Raw genomic sequence first — 16380 nt, 5'->3', positions numbered from 1 at the left:
GGGGGTATATGTAGGGGGTACATAACGTGACAGGGAGGCGTGTGTGTGGGGGGTATATATAGGGGTGGGGGGTACATGTAGGGACGTGACAGGGAGGTAACGAGGTGTGGGGGGTATATATAGGGGTAGGTGGTACATATAGGGACGTGACAGGGAGGCGTGTGTGTGGGGGGTATATATAGGGGTGGGGGGTACATATAGGGACGTGACAGGGAGGCGTGTGTGTGGGGGGTTATATATAGGTGTAGGGGGTACATATAGGGACGTGACAGGGAGGCGTGTGTGTGGGGGGGTATATATAGGGGTAGGGGGTACATGTAGGGACGTGACAGGGAGGCGTGTGTGTGGGGGGTATATATAGGGGTGGGGGGTACATGTAGGGACGTGACAGGGAGGCGTGTGTGTGGGAGGTATATATAGGGGTGGGGGGTACATGTAGGGACGTGACAGGGAGGTGACGAGGTGTGGGGGGGGTATATATAGGGGTAGGGGGTACATATAGGGACGTGGCAGGGAGGTGTGTGTGTGGGGGGTATATATAGGGGTAGGGGGTACGTGTAGGGACGTGACAGGGAGGCGTGTGTGTGGGGGGTATATATAGGGGTGGGGGGTACATGTAGGGACGTGACAGGGAGGTGACGAGGTGTGGGGGGGGGTATAAATAGGGGTAGGGGGTACATATAGGGACGTGGCAGGGAGGTGTGTGTGGGGGGTATATATAGGGGTAGGGGGTACATATAGGGACGTGGCAGGGAGGTGTGTGTGTGGGGGGTGTGAGGTAAATCCTGGGATATGAAGAGGAATTATGACTAGAAGTCATAATTGCTCTCATCACTCCCTGGCAGTGCCCCCCTCCCTTCTTGTGCTCAAATGTCCAGCATCTGTGAAGGTGTCACATCCCACTTACACCTCCAACAGCCATCTCCTCTGATATGGAGATGAGATGATGTGCGGACAATGGACACAGGATGGCTCCCTGCCGTCACCCTGTAACAAGAGTTGTATCTCATTAGCAAGGCTTGGAAGTAGCCAGACAGAACGACTCCAGTAAAAAATGGTTCATATCTCGCAAGCCATATCTCCGATAAATATGGCAACCATAAAAATGGTGTTTGCGCAGGCGGACGATGCTGGCACACCTTTTTTATGGAAGGGGGAGCTTGGGAAATACCCCAGGCGTGATATCAGCCATATGGGAACTCGTAGACAGGTCATGAGTCCCCTCGTTCTGTAGCTAAATTCATAACTGTCACAATGAGAGCATTGGCGTCTGCCTACGACGCTCCCAGGCCAAGTTATGGCCAATATCCCCTTTGCTGGATAATTCTGATCCATGCAGGGGGAGTGGCAGTGCTTCCCTGTGAGGTCACTAAGGTAGGAGGGGACCTGGATCTGCCCAGGTTGATAACCCTACTTCGGCCATTTTCCAGTGTTCTTCTGCTCGGGGGCCTGGTTGGGAAAGACCTGTGAGGAAGAATCCTAGAAACCTGGTCTACAGCGCCCCCCTGTGGCCAGACACACAAGGTAACTGATGTAATTGTATACCTGTTTGTAACCCATGCTTTATCTGTAACTGTACTCTGACATATGTATATTCTGTAGATTCCCTATTGTATATATTGTAGTTTCTAGTGTGCTTTAGGCGATTAAATTATATAATTAATCTTGGGCTGTTCTGTTATCTCGATCTTGAATCCCACGTCTGTGTGTTCGGCTAATAGTTACCGTGAAGCGGTTGGTGGCAGCGAGTTGTGCCAAGGATTATTGTGGGGAGGCCAGTGAGATTCGGGAAGATATTATATATTCCGCCCGCGGAGGTCGGGGGAATATATACCTTACTCTCACCGGGGACCCTTCAATAATCGGCATAAGTAGTATAGCGGCCTCCTTTCTTATTGTCGGGCAATTCCATAATTGGCCTGACTATAAGAGGGGCGCTAGAGAGCGCGTCACGTGCTCTGTCTGTCGGTCGGGAGGTATGAAGTAGGGGTGACCCCCACTTGTTACCCCCCGATTGTGACGTACTGGTAGCCAGCGCGAGGGATTTCTGAGTGACCCCCCCGGTGGTTTGTGACATATTGGTGGCAAGCGGTGGGATCGAGATAATAGTGTGTGTGAGTGTGAGACCCATACTCCCAGACACTAAAGACTGCCTGCAGCAGCTGTGGCTGCTGGGGTCTTCAGACTAGCTCAACACTAGAGTGTCAGAGTGCAGATACTGTAAGGTGTGTGGAGGCATCAGGTGTCAGTTCTGTGTCAGTGACCAAAAGTCTGCAAGAATGGCTGATGGCACCAGGAGCAGAGCTATGCAACTGGCCAATGCTAAGGCAGGAGCCGAAGAGAGGGAGGACGGTGCTGTGGACAGCAATGAGGAGGTTGCCCACGAGTCCTCCAGGAGCTCGACGCCAGAAAACAGCTCTGCAGAGGACATTGCACAACCGGGCACTGCTGGACAAGATGAGGAGCAGCTCGCCCAAGGGTCCTCAACGAGCCAGATGCCAGCCCTCCGCTCTGCAATGGACAGTGAATCACCAGGCTCCGCAGCGGGCCGCAGATCACCACGTGCCATTCCACCGAGCCTGGGAGGCTCGGATAGCCTTCTTCAAATGGCTATGGCCCTACGCCAGGCTGGAGACCGGGAGGGCTACAAGGAACTCATGGCCGAGCGTGAGCGGCAAGCAGCGCGTGAAGAGCGCCAGGCAGAGCGTAACTACCAGCTGCAGCTAGCTCAGCTCCGGCCCTCATCAGCCACCCGTGACCTTCCAGACACCAAACTTCCAAAGGTCCGTGTTGAGGACTTCCCAGTGCTGGAGAAGGATGGAGACTTGGACTCTTTCTTGACTGCTTTTGAACGGACTTGCTTGCAGCATCATCTGAACAAGGACCAGTGGGCCAAATACCTGACCCCCCGTTTAAGGGGTAAGGCCCTGGATATCCTTGGGGACTTGCCTGCTGAGGCGGATCAGGGCTACGACACCATCAAGCGGGCCCTGATCCAACAGTACAACCTCACCCCGGAGTCCTACCGCAAGAAGTTCCGGACGCTGCAGAAGGGACCAAAGGACTCCTGGGCTGACCACCGGCGGGCACTTGCCCGAGCTGCCGACCACTGGACCCAAGGCCTGCAGCTTTCCACCGGACCGGAGATCCTGGACTTGTTCATCACGGAGCAACTCTTGTGGAACTGCCCTGAGGATCTCCGCCAGTTCATCCGAGACCAGAAGCCAAAGGGATCCACGGCTACAGCTGCCCTGGCCGATGACTACACCAACAATCGGGCTCCTGAAGCCAGGAGAGCAGCCACCAGCAGCACCTGGAGAGGGGGTAAGATGAACCCTGCGACTGCCCCACCTGCCCCTAGACTGCAGGGGGTGTCCCCCTCAACTCCCCTCTCCAGGCCCGTGGCAGAGCCAAGACGGTGCCACCAGTGCAACCTACCTGGACACTTCAAGGCCATGTGCCCTCAGCGTCCCAAGGCCCCGGCTCCGTCCCCGTCCCAAGGGCCGCCCAAGGTGTATTGTGTGGGTGGGGGTGGTGGTAGGTCCCTGGACAGCTTCCAACCTGTCACCGTCGGCCAGTCTGTGACCATAGGACTGCGAGACAGCGCCTCGGAGGTGACTCTGGTGCGGCCTGAGATGGTGTCCCCCCAAGACTTGATCCCTGGAAAAACCCTCGCTGTCTCCGGGATTGGAGGCATTGACCCGGCGCTGCCTGTTGCTGACATTTATGTGGACTGGGGCGCAGGGCGAGGGGTGAGGGAGGTGGGGGTAACTGATCGGATCCCTGCAAACGTGCTACTTGGGACAGATTTGGGGCAAATAACCTCCCAGTTTGGCCCCGCCCCAAAGGCTGAACCTTCAGCCAGTGCTGACATGACTCCTGACAATGTTAATGTGTTATCTATGAATGATGTAAGGGAGGAGGGAGTGAACTCTGATATTTCTGCTTGCACAGACACCATAGACACACACACAGCTGCAGCTGTGACAGGGGAGGGGGTCAGAGAAAGGTGTGACAATGCCTCTACAAGTAACCAGCCTGTGAGCTGGGATCTGTTGCCCTCTGCAGGGATAAGCAGAGAGCAGGGTGCTGCAGGGGGAGGACCAGTGTGTGGGGTGGGGGCTACCACAGCAAATGTGGGGTCCCCAGAGATTTCACACCGGGGTTCTGTTGCTGCAGGAGGGGAACAGGCAGGTGAGATTGGGGCCGGTCCAGGAGCGGAAGTGCTCCCAGGTAAGATCTCGGTGCATGGTTCCCCCACAACCGGGGTGTCAGGAAGCCAGGTAGGTCTGCCTGAACCGGCGACTTGGTCAGGAACGGAGGAGGAGCAGGCACGACCCACGGTCGCAGCGGCTGTGGCCGCTGTCACCCGCAGTGGGAGTGCTGGAAGCCAAGGGGCCTCCCGGAGGTCCGATAGCTCTTCCCCTTCTGACCAAGTGGCAGCCGAGTCAGGTGGAGGCCAGGACACAGGTCCCGGGGTACTGACCGAAGATGTGACAGTCTCGTCGATTCTGGCCACATCTAGTCAGGGGTTTCAGGCAGCGTTAGAAGCTGACGACAGCCTGAAAGCTCTAAAGGAGCAGGCGGCACAGCCTCCCTCGGACTCGGACCCGGAGCGAGTGGTCTGGGACCAAGGGCGGCTGTACCGGGCCACGGTCCAGCAGGGTTCACCGGAGGCGTGGCCCAGGGACCGACAGTTGGTGGTACCCTATCCGTTCCGGACGGAGTTGTTGCGGATCGCACATGAGATTCCGATGGCCGGACACCTAGGGATCGCTAAGACCAAGGCCAGGTTAAACCAGCATTTCTACTGGCCAAAAATGGGGGCCGATGTGGGCTGCCTACTGCCGTTCGTGTGAAACCTGTCAGAGAGTGGGGAAGGCGGGGCCACGCCCCAAAGCCCCACTGGTATCTCTGCCCATCATCGATGAGCCTTTCAGGAGGGTGGCTGTGGATCTGGTCGGCCCGCTGGCCATCCCCAGCAGCTCCGGGAAACGCTTCATACTGACGGTAGTGGACTATGCCACCCGGTACCCAGAAGCAGTGGCCTTGTCGTCCATTCGGGCTGACAAGGTGGCCACCGCATTGCTGGAGATTTTCTCCCGAGTGGGTTTTCCCCAGGAAATGCTCACCGACCGGGGGACCCAATTCATGTCCCAGCTGATGGAGACCCTCTGTAAGCAAGTCCAGGTGCGACATCTGGTGGCCAGCCCGTACCATCCACAGACTAATGGCCTGTGCGAGCGGTTCAATGGCACCTTAAAGCAGATGCTTAAGATGTTGGTCGACTCCCATGGGCGTGACTGGGAGCGGTATCTCCCACACCTGTTATTTGCTTACCGGGAGGTTCCACAGGCCTCAACAGGATTCTCACCGTTTGAGCTCCTGTACGGGCGACGTGTGCGGGGCCCCCTGGCTCTGGTGAAAGAGGCTTGGGAAGGGGATTTGGCCACCCCTGGAGTGTCGGTCATCGAGTATGTCATGCGCTTCCGGGACAAAATGCAGGCCTTGACGCAACTGGTACACGACAATATGGCTCAAGCCCAGGCCGATCAGAAGCGTTGGTACGACCAGAACGCTTGTGAGAGGACCTACCAAGTGGGTCAAAAGGTGTGGGTACTGGTCCCCGTACCACAGGACAAGCTTCAGGCAGCCTGGGAAGGCCCATACCTCGTGTACCAGCAGCTCAACCCTGTGACGTACCTGGTCACCCTGGACCCTGCCCGTGGAAGGCGGAAGCCCTTCCATGTGAACATGATGAAGGCACATCATGAGCGGGAGGCATGTGCACTCCCTGTGTGCAACCTGCCCGAGGAGGGAGAAGCGGAAACCCTCTTGGATATGCTAGCCCAGGTTAGGGCAGGCGGATCCATTGAGGATGTGGAGGTTGGCCACCAGCTCTTGGAGGACCAACGGTCCCAGCTGTGGGCCACCCTACACCCCTTCCGGGGGTTGTTTACCAACCAGCCCGGAAGGACTGACTTGGCTGTCCATCACGTGGACACTGGGGATCATCCCCCGATCCGGCGTTCAGCATATCGGGTCTCCCTGGAGGTGCAGCAACACATGCGCCAGGAGATTGACGAGATGCTGGAGCTGGGGGTGATCCAGGCATCCAACAGCGCTTGGGCCTCGCCTGTAGTCCTCGTCCCTAAGAAGGACCGAACCACTCGGTTCTGCGTGGACTACAGGGGGCTCAATGCTGTCACGGTCGCCGATGCGTACCCAATGCCACGCATCGATGACCTGCTCGATCAGTTGGCCGGGGCTCAGTACCTGACCATCATGGACCTGAGCCGGGGATATTGGCAGATCCCCCTGACTCGCAAGGCCAGGGAACGCTCTGCCTTTATTACCCCATTTGGACTGTACGAGTCCACGGTGATGCCATTCGGGATGAGGAATGCCCCTGCCACTTTCCAGCGGATGGTCAACACCCTGCTCAAGGGACTTGAAGGGTACGCGGCCGCGTACCTGGATGACATTGCCGTCTTCAGTCCCACCTGGGAGGACCACCTAGAGCATCTAGCACAGGTGCTCAGGCGGATCCACCGGGCAGGTTTGACCATCAAGCCGGGAAAGTGTCAGCTGGCCATGAGCGAGGTCCAGTACCTCGGTCACCGGGTAGGTGGGGGAACGCTGAAGCCCGAGCCTGAGAAAGTGGAGGCCATCGCATCCTGGCCCACCCCCAGGACCAAGAAGCAGGTGATGTCCTTCTTGGGGACCGCTGGGTACTATAGGAGGTTTGTTCCATGCTATAGTAGCCTGGCAAAGCCCTTGACGGACCTCACCAAGAAGAAGCTGCCCTCTGCAGTCGATTGGACAGTGGACTGCGAGACAGCCTTCCGGGCCCTAAAGGACGCCCTGTCCAGCCCGCCCGTGCTACAGGCAGCCGACTTCACGCGGCCGTTTGTAGTACAGACCGACGCCAGTGACTTCGGCCTCGGTGCGGTGCTCAGCCAGGTGGACTCTGCGAGCCAAGAGCACCCAGTCTTGTACCTGAGCAGGAAGCTGTTACCAAGGGAAGTGGCCTATTCTACAATGGAGAAGGAGTGCCTGGCCATAGTGTGGGCCCTGCAGCGTCTGCAACCCCTATCTATACGGGCGCCACTTCATCGTGGAGACGGACCACAATCCCCTCAGCTGGTTGCACACCGTCTCTGGGACGAATGGGCGATTGTTGCGATGGAGCCTTGCGCTCCAGCAATACGACTTCACCATTCGCCACAAAAGGGGCCGTGACCACGGTAACGCAGACGGGCTGTCCCGACAAGGAGAGGTCGCGGACGGGCGCACGGGGGAACACCGGAGTGTGCTGCCCCCTAGCGCCCTCAAAAGGGGGGAGGTGTGAGGTAAATCCTGGGATATGAAGAGGAATTATGACTAGAAGTCATAATTGCTCTCATCACTCCCTGGCAGTGCCCCCCTCCCTTCTTGTGCTCAAATGTCCAGCATCTGTGAAGGTGTCACATCCCACTTACACCTCCAACAGCCATCTCCTCTGATATGGAGATGAGATGATGTGCGGACAATGGACACAGGATGGCTCCCTGCCGTCACCCTGTAACAAGAGTTGTATCTCATTAGCAAGGCTTGGAAGTAGCCAGACAGAACGACTCCAGTAAAAAATGGTTCATATCTCGCAAGCCATATCTCCGATAAATATGGCAACCATAAAAATGGTGTTTGCGCAGGCGGACGATGCTGGCACACCTTTTTTATGGAAGGGGGAGCTTGGGAAATACCCCAGGCGTGATATCAGCCATATGGGAACTCGTAGACAGGTCATGAGTCCCCTCGTTCTGTAGCTAAATTCATAACTGTCACAATGAGAGCATTGGCGTCTGCCTACGACGCTCCCAGGCCAAGTTATGGCCAATATCCCCTTTGCTGGATAATTCTGATCCATGCAGGGGGAGTGGCAGTGCTTCCCTGTGAGGTCACTAAGGTAGGAGGGGACCTGGATCTGCCCAGGTTGATAACCCTACTTCGGCCATTTTCCAGTGTTCTTCTGCTCGGGGGCCTGGTTGGGAAAGACCTGTGAGGAAGAATCCTAGAAACCTGGTCTACAGCGCCCCCCTGTGGCCAGACACACAAGGTAACTGATGTAATTGTATACCTGTTTGTAACCCATGCTTTATCTGTAACTGTACTCTGACATATGTATATTCTGTAGATTCCCTATTGTATATATTGTAGTTTCTAGTGTGCTTTAGGCGATTAAATTATATAATTAATCTTGGGCTGTTCTGTTATCTCGATCTTGAATCCCACGTCTGTGTGTTCGGCTAATAGTTACCGTGAAGCGGTTGGTGGCAGCGAGTTGTGCCAAGGATTATTGTGGGGAGGCCAGTGAGATTCGGGAAGATATTATATATTCCGCCCGCGGAGGTCGGGGGAATATATACCTTACTCTCACCGGGGACCCTTCAATAATCGGCATAAGTAGTATAGCGGCCTCCTTTCTTATTGTCGGGCAATTCCATAATTGGCCTGACTATAAGAGGGGCGCTAGAGAGCGCGTCACGTGCTCTGTCTGTCGGTCGGGAGGTATGAAGTAGGGGTGACCCCCACTTGTTACCCCCCGATTGTGACGTACTGGTAGCCAGCGCGAGGGATTTCTGAGTGACCCCCCCGGTGGTTTGTGACAGGGGGTATATATAGGGGTAGGGGGTACATATAGGGACGTGGCAGGGAGGTGTGTGTGGGGGGTATATATAGGGGTAGGGGGTACGTGTAGGGACGTGACAGGGAGGCGTGTGTGTGGGGGGTATATATAGGGGTGGGGGGTACATGTAGGGACGTGACAGGGAGGTGACGAGGTGTGGGGGGGGGTATAAATAGGGGTAGGGGGTACATATAGGGACGTGGCAGGGAGGTGTGTGTGGGGGGTATATATAGGGGTAGGGGGTACATATAGGGACGTGGCAGGGAGGTGTGTGTGTGGGGGGTATATATAGGGGTAGGGGGTACATATAGGGACGTGGCAGGGAGGTGTGTGTGGGGGGGGTATATATAGGGGTAGGGGGTACATGTAGGGACGTGACAGGGAGGCGTGTGTGTGGGGGGTATATATAGGGGTGGGGGGTACATGTAGGGACGTGACAGGGAGGTGACGAGGTGTGGGGGGGGGTATATATAGGGGTGGGGGGTACATGTAGGGACGTGACAGGGAGGTAACGAGGTGTGGGGGGTATATATAGGGGTAGGTGGTACATATAGGGACGTGACAGGGAGGCGTGTGTGTGGGGGGTATATATAGGGGTGGGGGGTACATATAGGGACGTGACAGGGAGGCGTGTGTGTGGGGGGGTATATATAGGTGTAGGGGGTACATATAGGGACGTGACAGGGAGGCGTGTGTGTGGGGGGGTATATATAGGGGTAGGGGGTACATGTAGGGACGTGACAGGGAGGCGTGTGTGTGGGGGGTATATATAGGGGTGGGGGGTACATGTAGGGACGTGACAGGGAGGCGTGTGTGTGGGAGGTATATATAGGGGTGGGGGGTACATGTAGGGACGTGACAGGGAGGTGACGAGGTGTGGGGGGGGTATATATAGGGGTAGGGGGTACATATAGGGACGTGGCAGGGAGGTGTGTGTGTGGGGGGTATATATAGGGGTAGGGGGTACGTGTAGGGACGTGACAGGGAGGCGTGTGTGTGGGGGGTATATATAGGGGTGGGGGGTACATGTAGGGACGTGACAGGGAGGTGACGAGGTGTGGGGGGGGGTATAAATAGGGGTAGGGGGTACATATAGGGACGTGGCAGGGAGGTGTGTGTGGGGGGTATATATAGGGGTAGGGGGTACATATAGGGACGTGACAGGGAGGTGACGAGGTGTGGGGGGTATATATAGGGGTAGGGGGTACATATAGGGACGTGGCAGGGAGGTGTGTGTGTGGGGGGTATATATAGGGGTAGGGGGTACGTGTAGGGACGTGACAGGGAGGCGTGTGTGTGGGGGGTATATATAGGGGTGGGGGGTACATGTAGGGACGTGACAGGGAGGTGACGAGGTGTGGGGGGGGTATAAATAGGGGTAGGGGGTACATATAGGGACGTGGCAGGGAGGTGTGTGTGGGGGGTATATATAGGGGTAGGGGGTACATATAGGGACGTGGCAGGGAGGTGTGTGTGTGGGGGGTATATATAGGGGTAGGGGGTACATATAGGGACGTGGCAGGGAGGTGTGTGTGTGGGGGGTATATATAGGGGTAGGGGGTACATGTAGGGACGTGACAGGGAGGCGTGTGTGTGGGGGGTATATATAGGGGTGGGGGGTACATGTAGGGACGTGACAGGGAGGTGACGAGGTGTGGGGGGGGGTATATATAGGGGTAGGGGGTACATGTAGGGATGTGACAGGGAGGCGTGTGTGTGGGGGGTATATATAGGGGTAGGGGGTACATGTAGGGACGTGACAGGGAGGCGTGTGTGTGGGGGGTATATATAGGGGTGGGGGGTACATGAAGGGACGTGACAGGGAGGTGACGAGGTGTGGGGGGGTATATATAGGGGTAGGGGGTACATATAGGGACGTGGCAGGGAGGTGTGTGTGTGGGGGGTATATATAGGGGTAGGGGGTACATATAGGGACGTGGCAGGGAGGCGTGTGTGTGGGGGGGTATATATAGGGGTAGGGGGTACATGTAGGGACGTGACAGGGAGGCGTGTGTGTGGGGGGGGTATATGTAGGGGGTACATAACGTGACAGGGAGGCGTGTGGGGGGGGGGTATATATATATATTATATATATATATAGGGGGTACATAACGTGACAGGGAGGCGTGTGTGTGTGGGGATCTGTAGGGGGTACATATAGGGACGTGACAGGGAGGCGTGTGTGTGTGGGGATCTGTAGGGGGTACATATAGGGACGTGACAGGGAGGTGTGTGTGTGTGGGGATCTGTAGGGGGTACATATAGGGACGTGACAGGGAGGTGTGTGTGTGGGGATCTGTAGGGGGTACATATAGGGACGTGACAGGGAGGTGTGTGTGTGGGGATCTGTAGGGGGTACATATAGGGACGTGACAGGGAGGTGTGTGTGTGTGGGGATCTGTAGGGGGTACATATAGGGACGTGACAGGGAGGTGTGTGTGTGGGGGGGGATATGTAGGGGGTACATATAGGGACGTGACAGGGAGGTGTGTGTGTGTGTGGGGATCTGTAGGGGGTACATATAGGGACGTGACAGGGAGGTGAAGTGACCCGTGACTTCCCGCTCATGTCCCTGTGTATACACATATATGGGGACATGACCGGGTGGTGTCCGGGCGCGCACAGACCGCTGCTCACCTGCGCCGTGAGGTCCTCCAGCGCGGGGGACACCGCGAGCACCCCGACCATCTCTGTGGAGCCTGTGGGGGGGGAGCGCGCGCGGCTCCGGTCACTTCATCTCCGCGGATTCGGTAACAAACTTCCCGCGCGAAGGCCACGATCACGTGACTGAGGCGCTTCGCAGCCCAAGCGCCTCCCACTCTGCAGCTCCACCTTCTCATTGGTTGAGGAGGAATAATCATCACTTCTCATTGGTCGTAATCGGGAACTTTGTTGATCTCATTGGTCAGAATAATATTGGCGCCCTGACGTCATCGTCCTAGGCAACTGAGGTACGCGCTGAAAGGAACTGGCGCCAAAAATCCTTCCAGTCAGACAGTGGCGGCGGAGCGGCCGGTGTGTGCTGCCGCGCTCTCCGTGCCCGGGGCACTCCGGGAGGGTCTCCTCCGGGTTACTGGCCGCGGCTTGCCTTCTGCCGCTCATCATGTCACGGAGCTGCGACTGTCGGCGACATTTACTCTGGGCGCGGGAGCGTTGCCATGGCTGCGGAAGCCGCCATATTGGTCCACCCCTGAGGCCACAGCCTGGGTGCAGCCCGCTCCCTGCTGAGCGCTACAGGTGCTGTGAGGGGACAATATCACAACCGATGGCTTCTATGTGAGGCCCCAGAAACGACAAACCCCGGAATTTATACATCGCTTTCACTGCCCAAAAAAAAAAAAAATATGAATTAACCCCTTCACCCCGGGTGATTTTCCATTTTCGTCCTTCCGAGAGCCGTAACGTTTGTATTTTTCCGTCAATCTTCCCTTATGAGGCTTGTTTTTTGCCGGACGAGTTGTAGTTTTGAATGAAACCATGAATTTTACCATATAATGTAATGGAAAACGGCGGAAAAATTGCAAAAAAAGTGCGATTGTATGATTGTTTTTGGGATATTTTATTCACAGTGTTCACTATAAGGTAAATCTGAGGTGTGGGTGTGAGGCCTGAGGTCGGTGCGAGTTCATAGACACCAAACATGTATAGGGTTACTGGTACCTAAGGGTTAAAGAAATTCAGAAGTTTCTCCAAAAAATAGCGCACTTTTTGCACCATTTTCTGAGCCCCGTGGGGTTCTCATTTTTAGGGATCTGTGGCTCAGTTACGGCCTATTTTTTACGTTTCGAGCTGACTTGAATTCTACCATTTTTGCGCAGATGCTGCGTTTTGATCGCCTGTTATTGCATTTTGTGCAAAATTTGTGACTACCAAAAAACGTAATTTTGACATTTGGAATCTTTTTCTCGCTATGTTGTTTTACCGATCAGATGGATTTTATATTTTGATAATCGGGCGTTTCTAAACCTGGAGATACCAAATATGTGTATTTTTTAACCCTTTAATTTGCAATTGGGCAAATGAGGGATAATTTGAACTTTTGTTTTTTTACTGTTTAATTTTTAAAACTTTTTTTTTTTTATTTTACTGGTCCCCATAAGGGACTATAAGGATCAGCAGTCTGATCACTCATTCATTTCTGCTGATCAGAGCAGCATCACTCTGATCAGGAGAAATGCGGCTCTGTGGGCTGTAACAAGAACAAAGTCATGATAATGAGTCATCACATGACCCATTGCTACCATGACAACCATCGGCTCCCCGTGATTGCGTCACGGGGCCTCCGATGGCAGCAAGGAAAGGCAATTTAAGAGATTAACAGGCACAGGTGGATCTCAGATTCACCTGCGTGGAACATATGTCTGCTGTAGAAATCAGCAGACATGTGCGGGGATCACCACCCGCGCCCCACAGCAGCCAGTGGTGATCACCCCTTCATGATTTACGATGTACCGTTACGTCCTCAGACATGAAGGGGTTAAATCACCATGAAAATATATGCACCCTAGACCTTGTACAGAGCCTATCACTGAGCACCTACCACATTTCTTCCGGTGCCCACTATATTTTTTTTCTAGTAAAATGAGTAATGTCATTCAGCAGCTCGTCCCACAGACAACAAGACACGGCAATGCGGGGAGTGGAGAAACGAAAGAGCAGAAAGCGAGGATAGCTTCAGGAGGAAGAGTGAAAGGATAATACTGGAAAAGGAAGATAAACAGAGGTGAAACCCAGGGAGAGGATGGGAGGAAAAGGTGTTCAGGACGGCTAGCTATAGATAGCCCTGATGAAATAAGCTGTAGGAGATTGTGGGAAATGACCAATGAAGTGTATTATTCCACCTCACATAAGCCTGATCAGATCATACACGTGACACAGATCTATAGATGGACGCTACTTCCTGTCCTCCACACCCTGCCCTGTTATGCAAAACATATCCAGATAGATGACCTCATGGACGGAGCCACTGTTGGCCTCATGGACGGAGCCACTGTTGGCCTCATGGACGGAGCCACTGTTGGCCTCATGGACGGAGCCACTGTTGGCCTCATGGACGGAGCCACTGTTGGCCTCATGGACGGAGCCACTGTTGGCCTCATGGACGGAGCCACTGTTGGCCTCATGGACGGAGCCACTGTTGGCCTCATGGACGGAGCCACTGTTGGCCTCATGGATGGAGCCACTGTTGGCCTCATGGACGGAGCCACTGTTGGCCTCATGGACGGAGCCACTGTTGGCCTCATGGACGGAGCCACTGTTGGCCTCATGGACGGAGCCACTGTTGGCCTCATGGACGGAGCCACTGTTGGCCTCATGGACGGAGCCACTGTTGGCCTCATGGACGGAGCCACTGTTGACCTCATGGACGGAGCCACTGTTGACCTCATGGACGGAGCCACTGTTGACCTCATGGACGGAGCCACTGTTGACCTCATGGACGGAGCCACTGACCACCAATGGACATATCTGAGCATGCCCACTGTAGAGCCGACCACGCCCCTTTTCCTTGTTTTTATAAATCAATGCTCTGTTGAAATAAACTCTTGGAGCCGCACCGTACTCTGATCAAGGAGAGGCTTACATCTGACGCTGTTATTCTTTCACACATGCACTTGGTCCACACTAATTAGGTCAGGAGCAGGCAACTTGTGAACATTTCAAAGTGTTCACCCTAACATTTTGCGGCTCAACTTAGTGCCACCAGAAGAGACGCCCTAAACCCTGAGGACGACGACTAGAACGACACGACGTGCTGCACACCCAGAGCCAGGAGACTGTACATCTCATTACAAGAACACGTTAAGTCTGCTGATTTTATTTATATTTTTTTTAAAAATCTGTAGTCTTTCCTGTGTCTCTCGGGGTGTGATGCGCTGATTGCCTGACCGTGTCTGGCTTTTGACATCTGTAGACGGCAGAAGATCCCGCCGCTGTTGGCCATATTGATTGCGGAAAACAGTTGTGTTCAGTTGCCTGCTGCCTGTTATGTCTTGTCTCGAGGGGAGATTGGTAATTAAAAAAAAGCAAGTGTATTTTGAGCGGTGTCGGGAGACATGGAGGACGTTCCTAGTGCTATAGTTCACGGTTGTAGCCTGCAGTACGGTTTGCGGTTCCGGGTAAAAAGCCCAGTGAGAGGCTAGGTACGGAGCCTAGGAAAGAGGCTAGGTCCGGAGCCCAGTGAGAGGCTAGGTCCGGAGCCCAGTGAGAGGCTAGGTCCGGAGCCCAGTGAGAGGCTAGGTACAGAGCCTAGGAAAGAGGCTTGGTACGTGTTAACATGAAGTTACTTTTTGTAGAGTCTAGAAAGAGCGCAGGGTGTAAATCACACTCGTGAAGTGATTTCTGGAGTCTAGAAAGAGGGCTGGACATGAATTAGACTTAGTAAAGTTATTTGACACGTGCTACCACGGGTTCTTGTAAAATTGTTATGGTGCCTTTTATAAAGTGATATAATTGGGCAGGTTGGCATGAAGCTTGGTACAGGGCTTAGCAAGGAAACTTGGTACAGGGCTTAGCAAGGAAGCTTGGTACAGGGCTTAGCAAGGACGCTTGGTACAGGGCTTAGCGAGGACGCTTGGTACAGGGCTTAGCGAGGACGCTTGGTACAGGGCTTAGCAAGGACGCTTGGTACAGGGCTTAGCAAGGACGCTTGGTGCAGGGCTTAGCAAGGACGCTTGGTACAGGGCTTAGCAAGGAAGCTTGGTGCAGGGCTTAGCAAGGACGCTTGGTACAGGGCTTAGCAAGGAAGCTTTGTATAAGGCAGAGTGTAGACTTAAATTAAAATTACGGAACACAGAAATCGGGTAGGGACCCCGTGCTGGGCAGTGACGGATCACAGACGTCTGCTGTAGTTTAACAAACCTTACTTAAGGTACCGTCACACATAACAAGATCGCTAGCGAGATCGCAGCTGAGTCACGGTTTCCGTGACGCAGTAGCGATCCCGTTAGCGATCTTGTTATGTGCGACACCTACCAGCGATCAGGCCCCTGCTGTGAGATCTCTAGTCGTTGCAGAATGATCCAGGCCATTTTCTTCAAAGGCAATGTCCTGCTGGGCAGAACACATCGCTGTGTTTGACGCTGTGTGACAGGGTCACAGTGACTGCTGAGATCGTTATACAGGTGGCTACTGCGACCTGTATTGTTCCTGCATCGCTGGTAAGGTCTGACTGTGTGACATCTCACCTGCGACCTTCCAGCGACTTACCTGCAATCCCTATCAGGTTGCATCGTTTTCGGGATCGCTGGTAAGTTGTTGTGTGTGACTGGGCCTTTAGTACCCCAAGTGTAAGTCAACTGTGAGTCATATCCCTCGTCTTTTTGTTTGTTTGGCAGATAATGTGAAGAAATTGCAAAAGAATGCTAGGTGTGCGGTTAAAATGGCTGCTAAAGCATGTGGTGTGTTCAAATCCAAAATGGCTGCCAAAGCATGTGTTGTGTTCAAATCTAATATGGTGGCTAAAGCATGGTTAAGACAAAACAGGGAGTGAGTGAGGGATATGTGAAGTTAGCTAACTTGTAGTTTTCCCAGCTATAAGATCAGTCCCCCCCACATATGCTCCTACAGTCCCCCAACAAAGAAACATGAGGTGGCTGTAGAAGGCAATAATCCATCTCCTCTTGGAGACTTGTAGTGAAAACTGCACCTACTGAATAACACATGAAGGATTCGTAAAAGTTTGTAGTACTAAAAGATGATTAATTATACATTGT

The 16380-nt window shown here is 54.3% G+C and overlaps 1 protein-coding gene across 1 annotated transcript in view; it reads right to left on the bottom strand.

Moving 5' to 3' along the window:
• ATAD5 (ATPase family AAA domain containing 5) overlaps window positions 1-11459 on the bottom strand; it is an 81609-nt gene extending 70150 nt beyond the window's left edge. The window contains exon 1 of the mRNA XM_075351530.1: window positions 11306-11459. Within this exon, the coding sequence (XP_075207645.1) occupies window positions 11306-11356 (51 nt within the window). The 5' untranslated portion in view covers window positions 11357-11459. The remainder of the gene's footprint in view (window positions 1-11305) is intronic.
• Window positions 11460-16380: the final 4921 nt, after the last annotated feature.

The sequence above is a fragment of the Anomaloglossus baeobatrachus genome, chromosome 5 (genome assembly GCF_048569485.1).
Source record: "Anomaloglossus baeobatrachus isolate aAnoBae1 chromosome 5, aAnoBae1.hap1, whole genome shotgun sequence".
Lineage (NCBI taxonomy): Eukaryota > Metazoa > Chordata > Amphibia > Anura > Aromobatidae > Anomaloglossus > Anomaloglossus baeobatrachus.
This window is presented reverse-complemented; position numbering and strand designations above follow the sequence as displayed.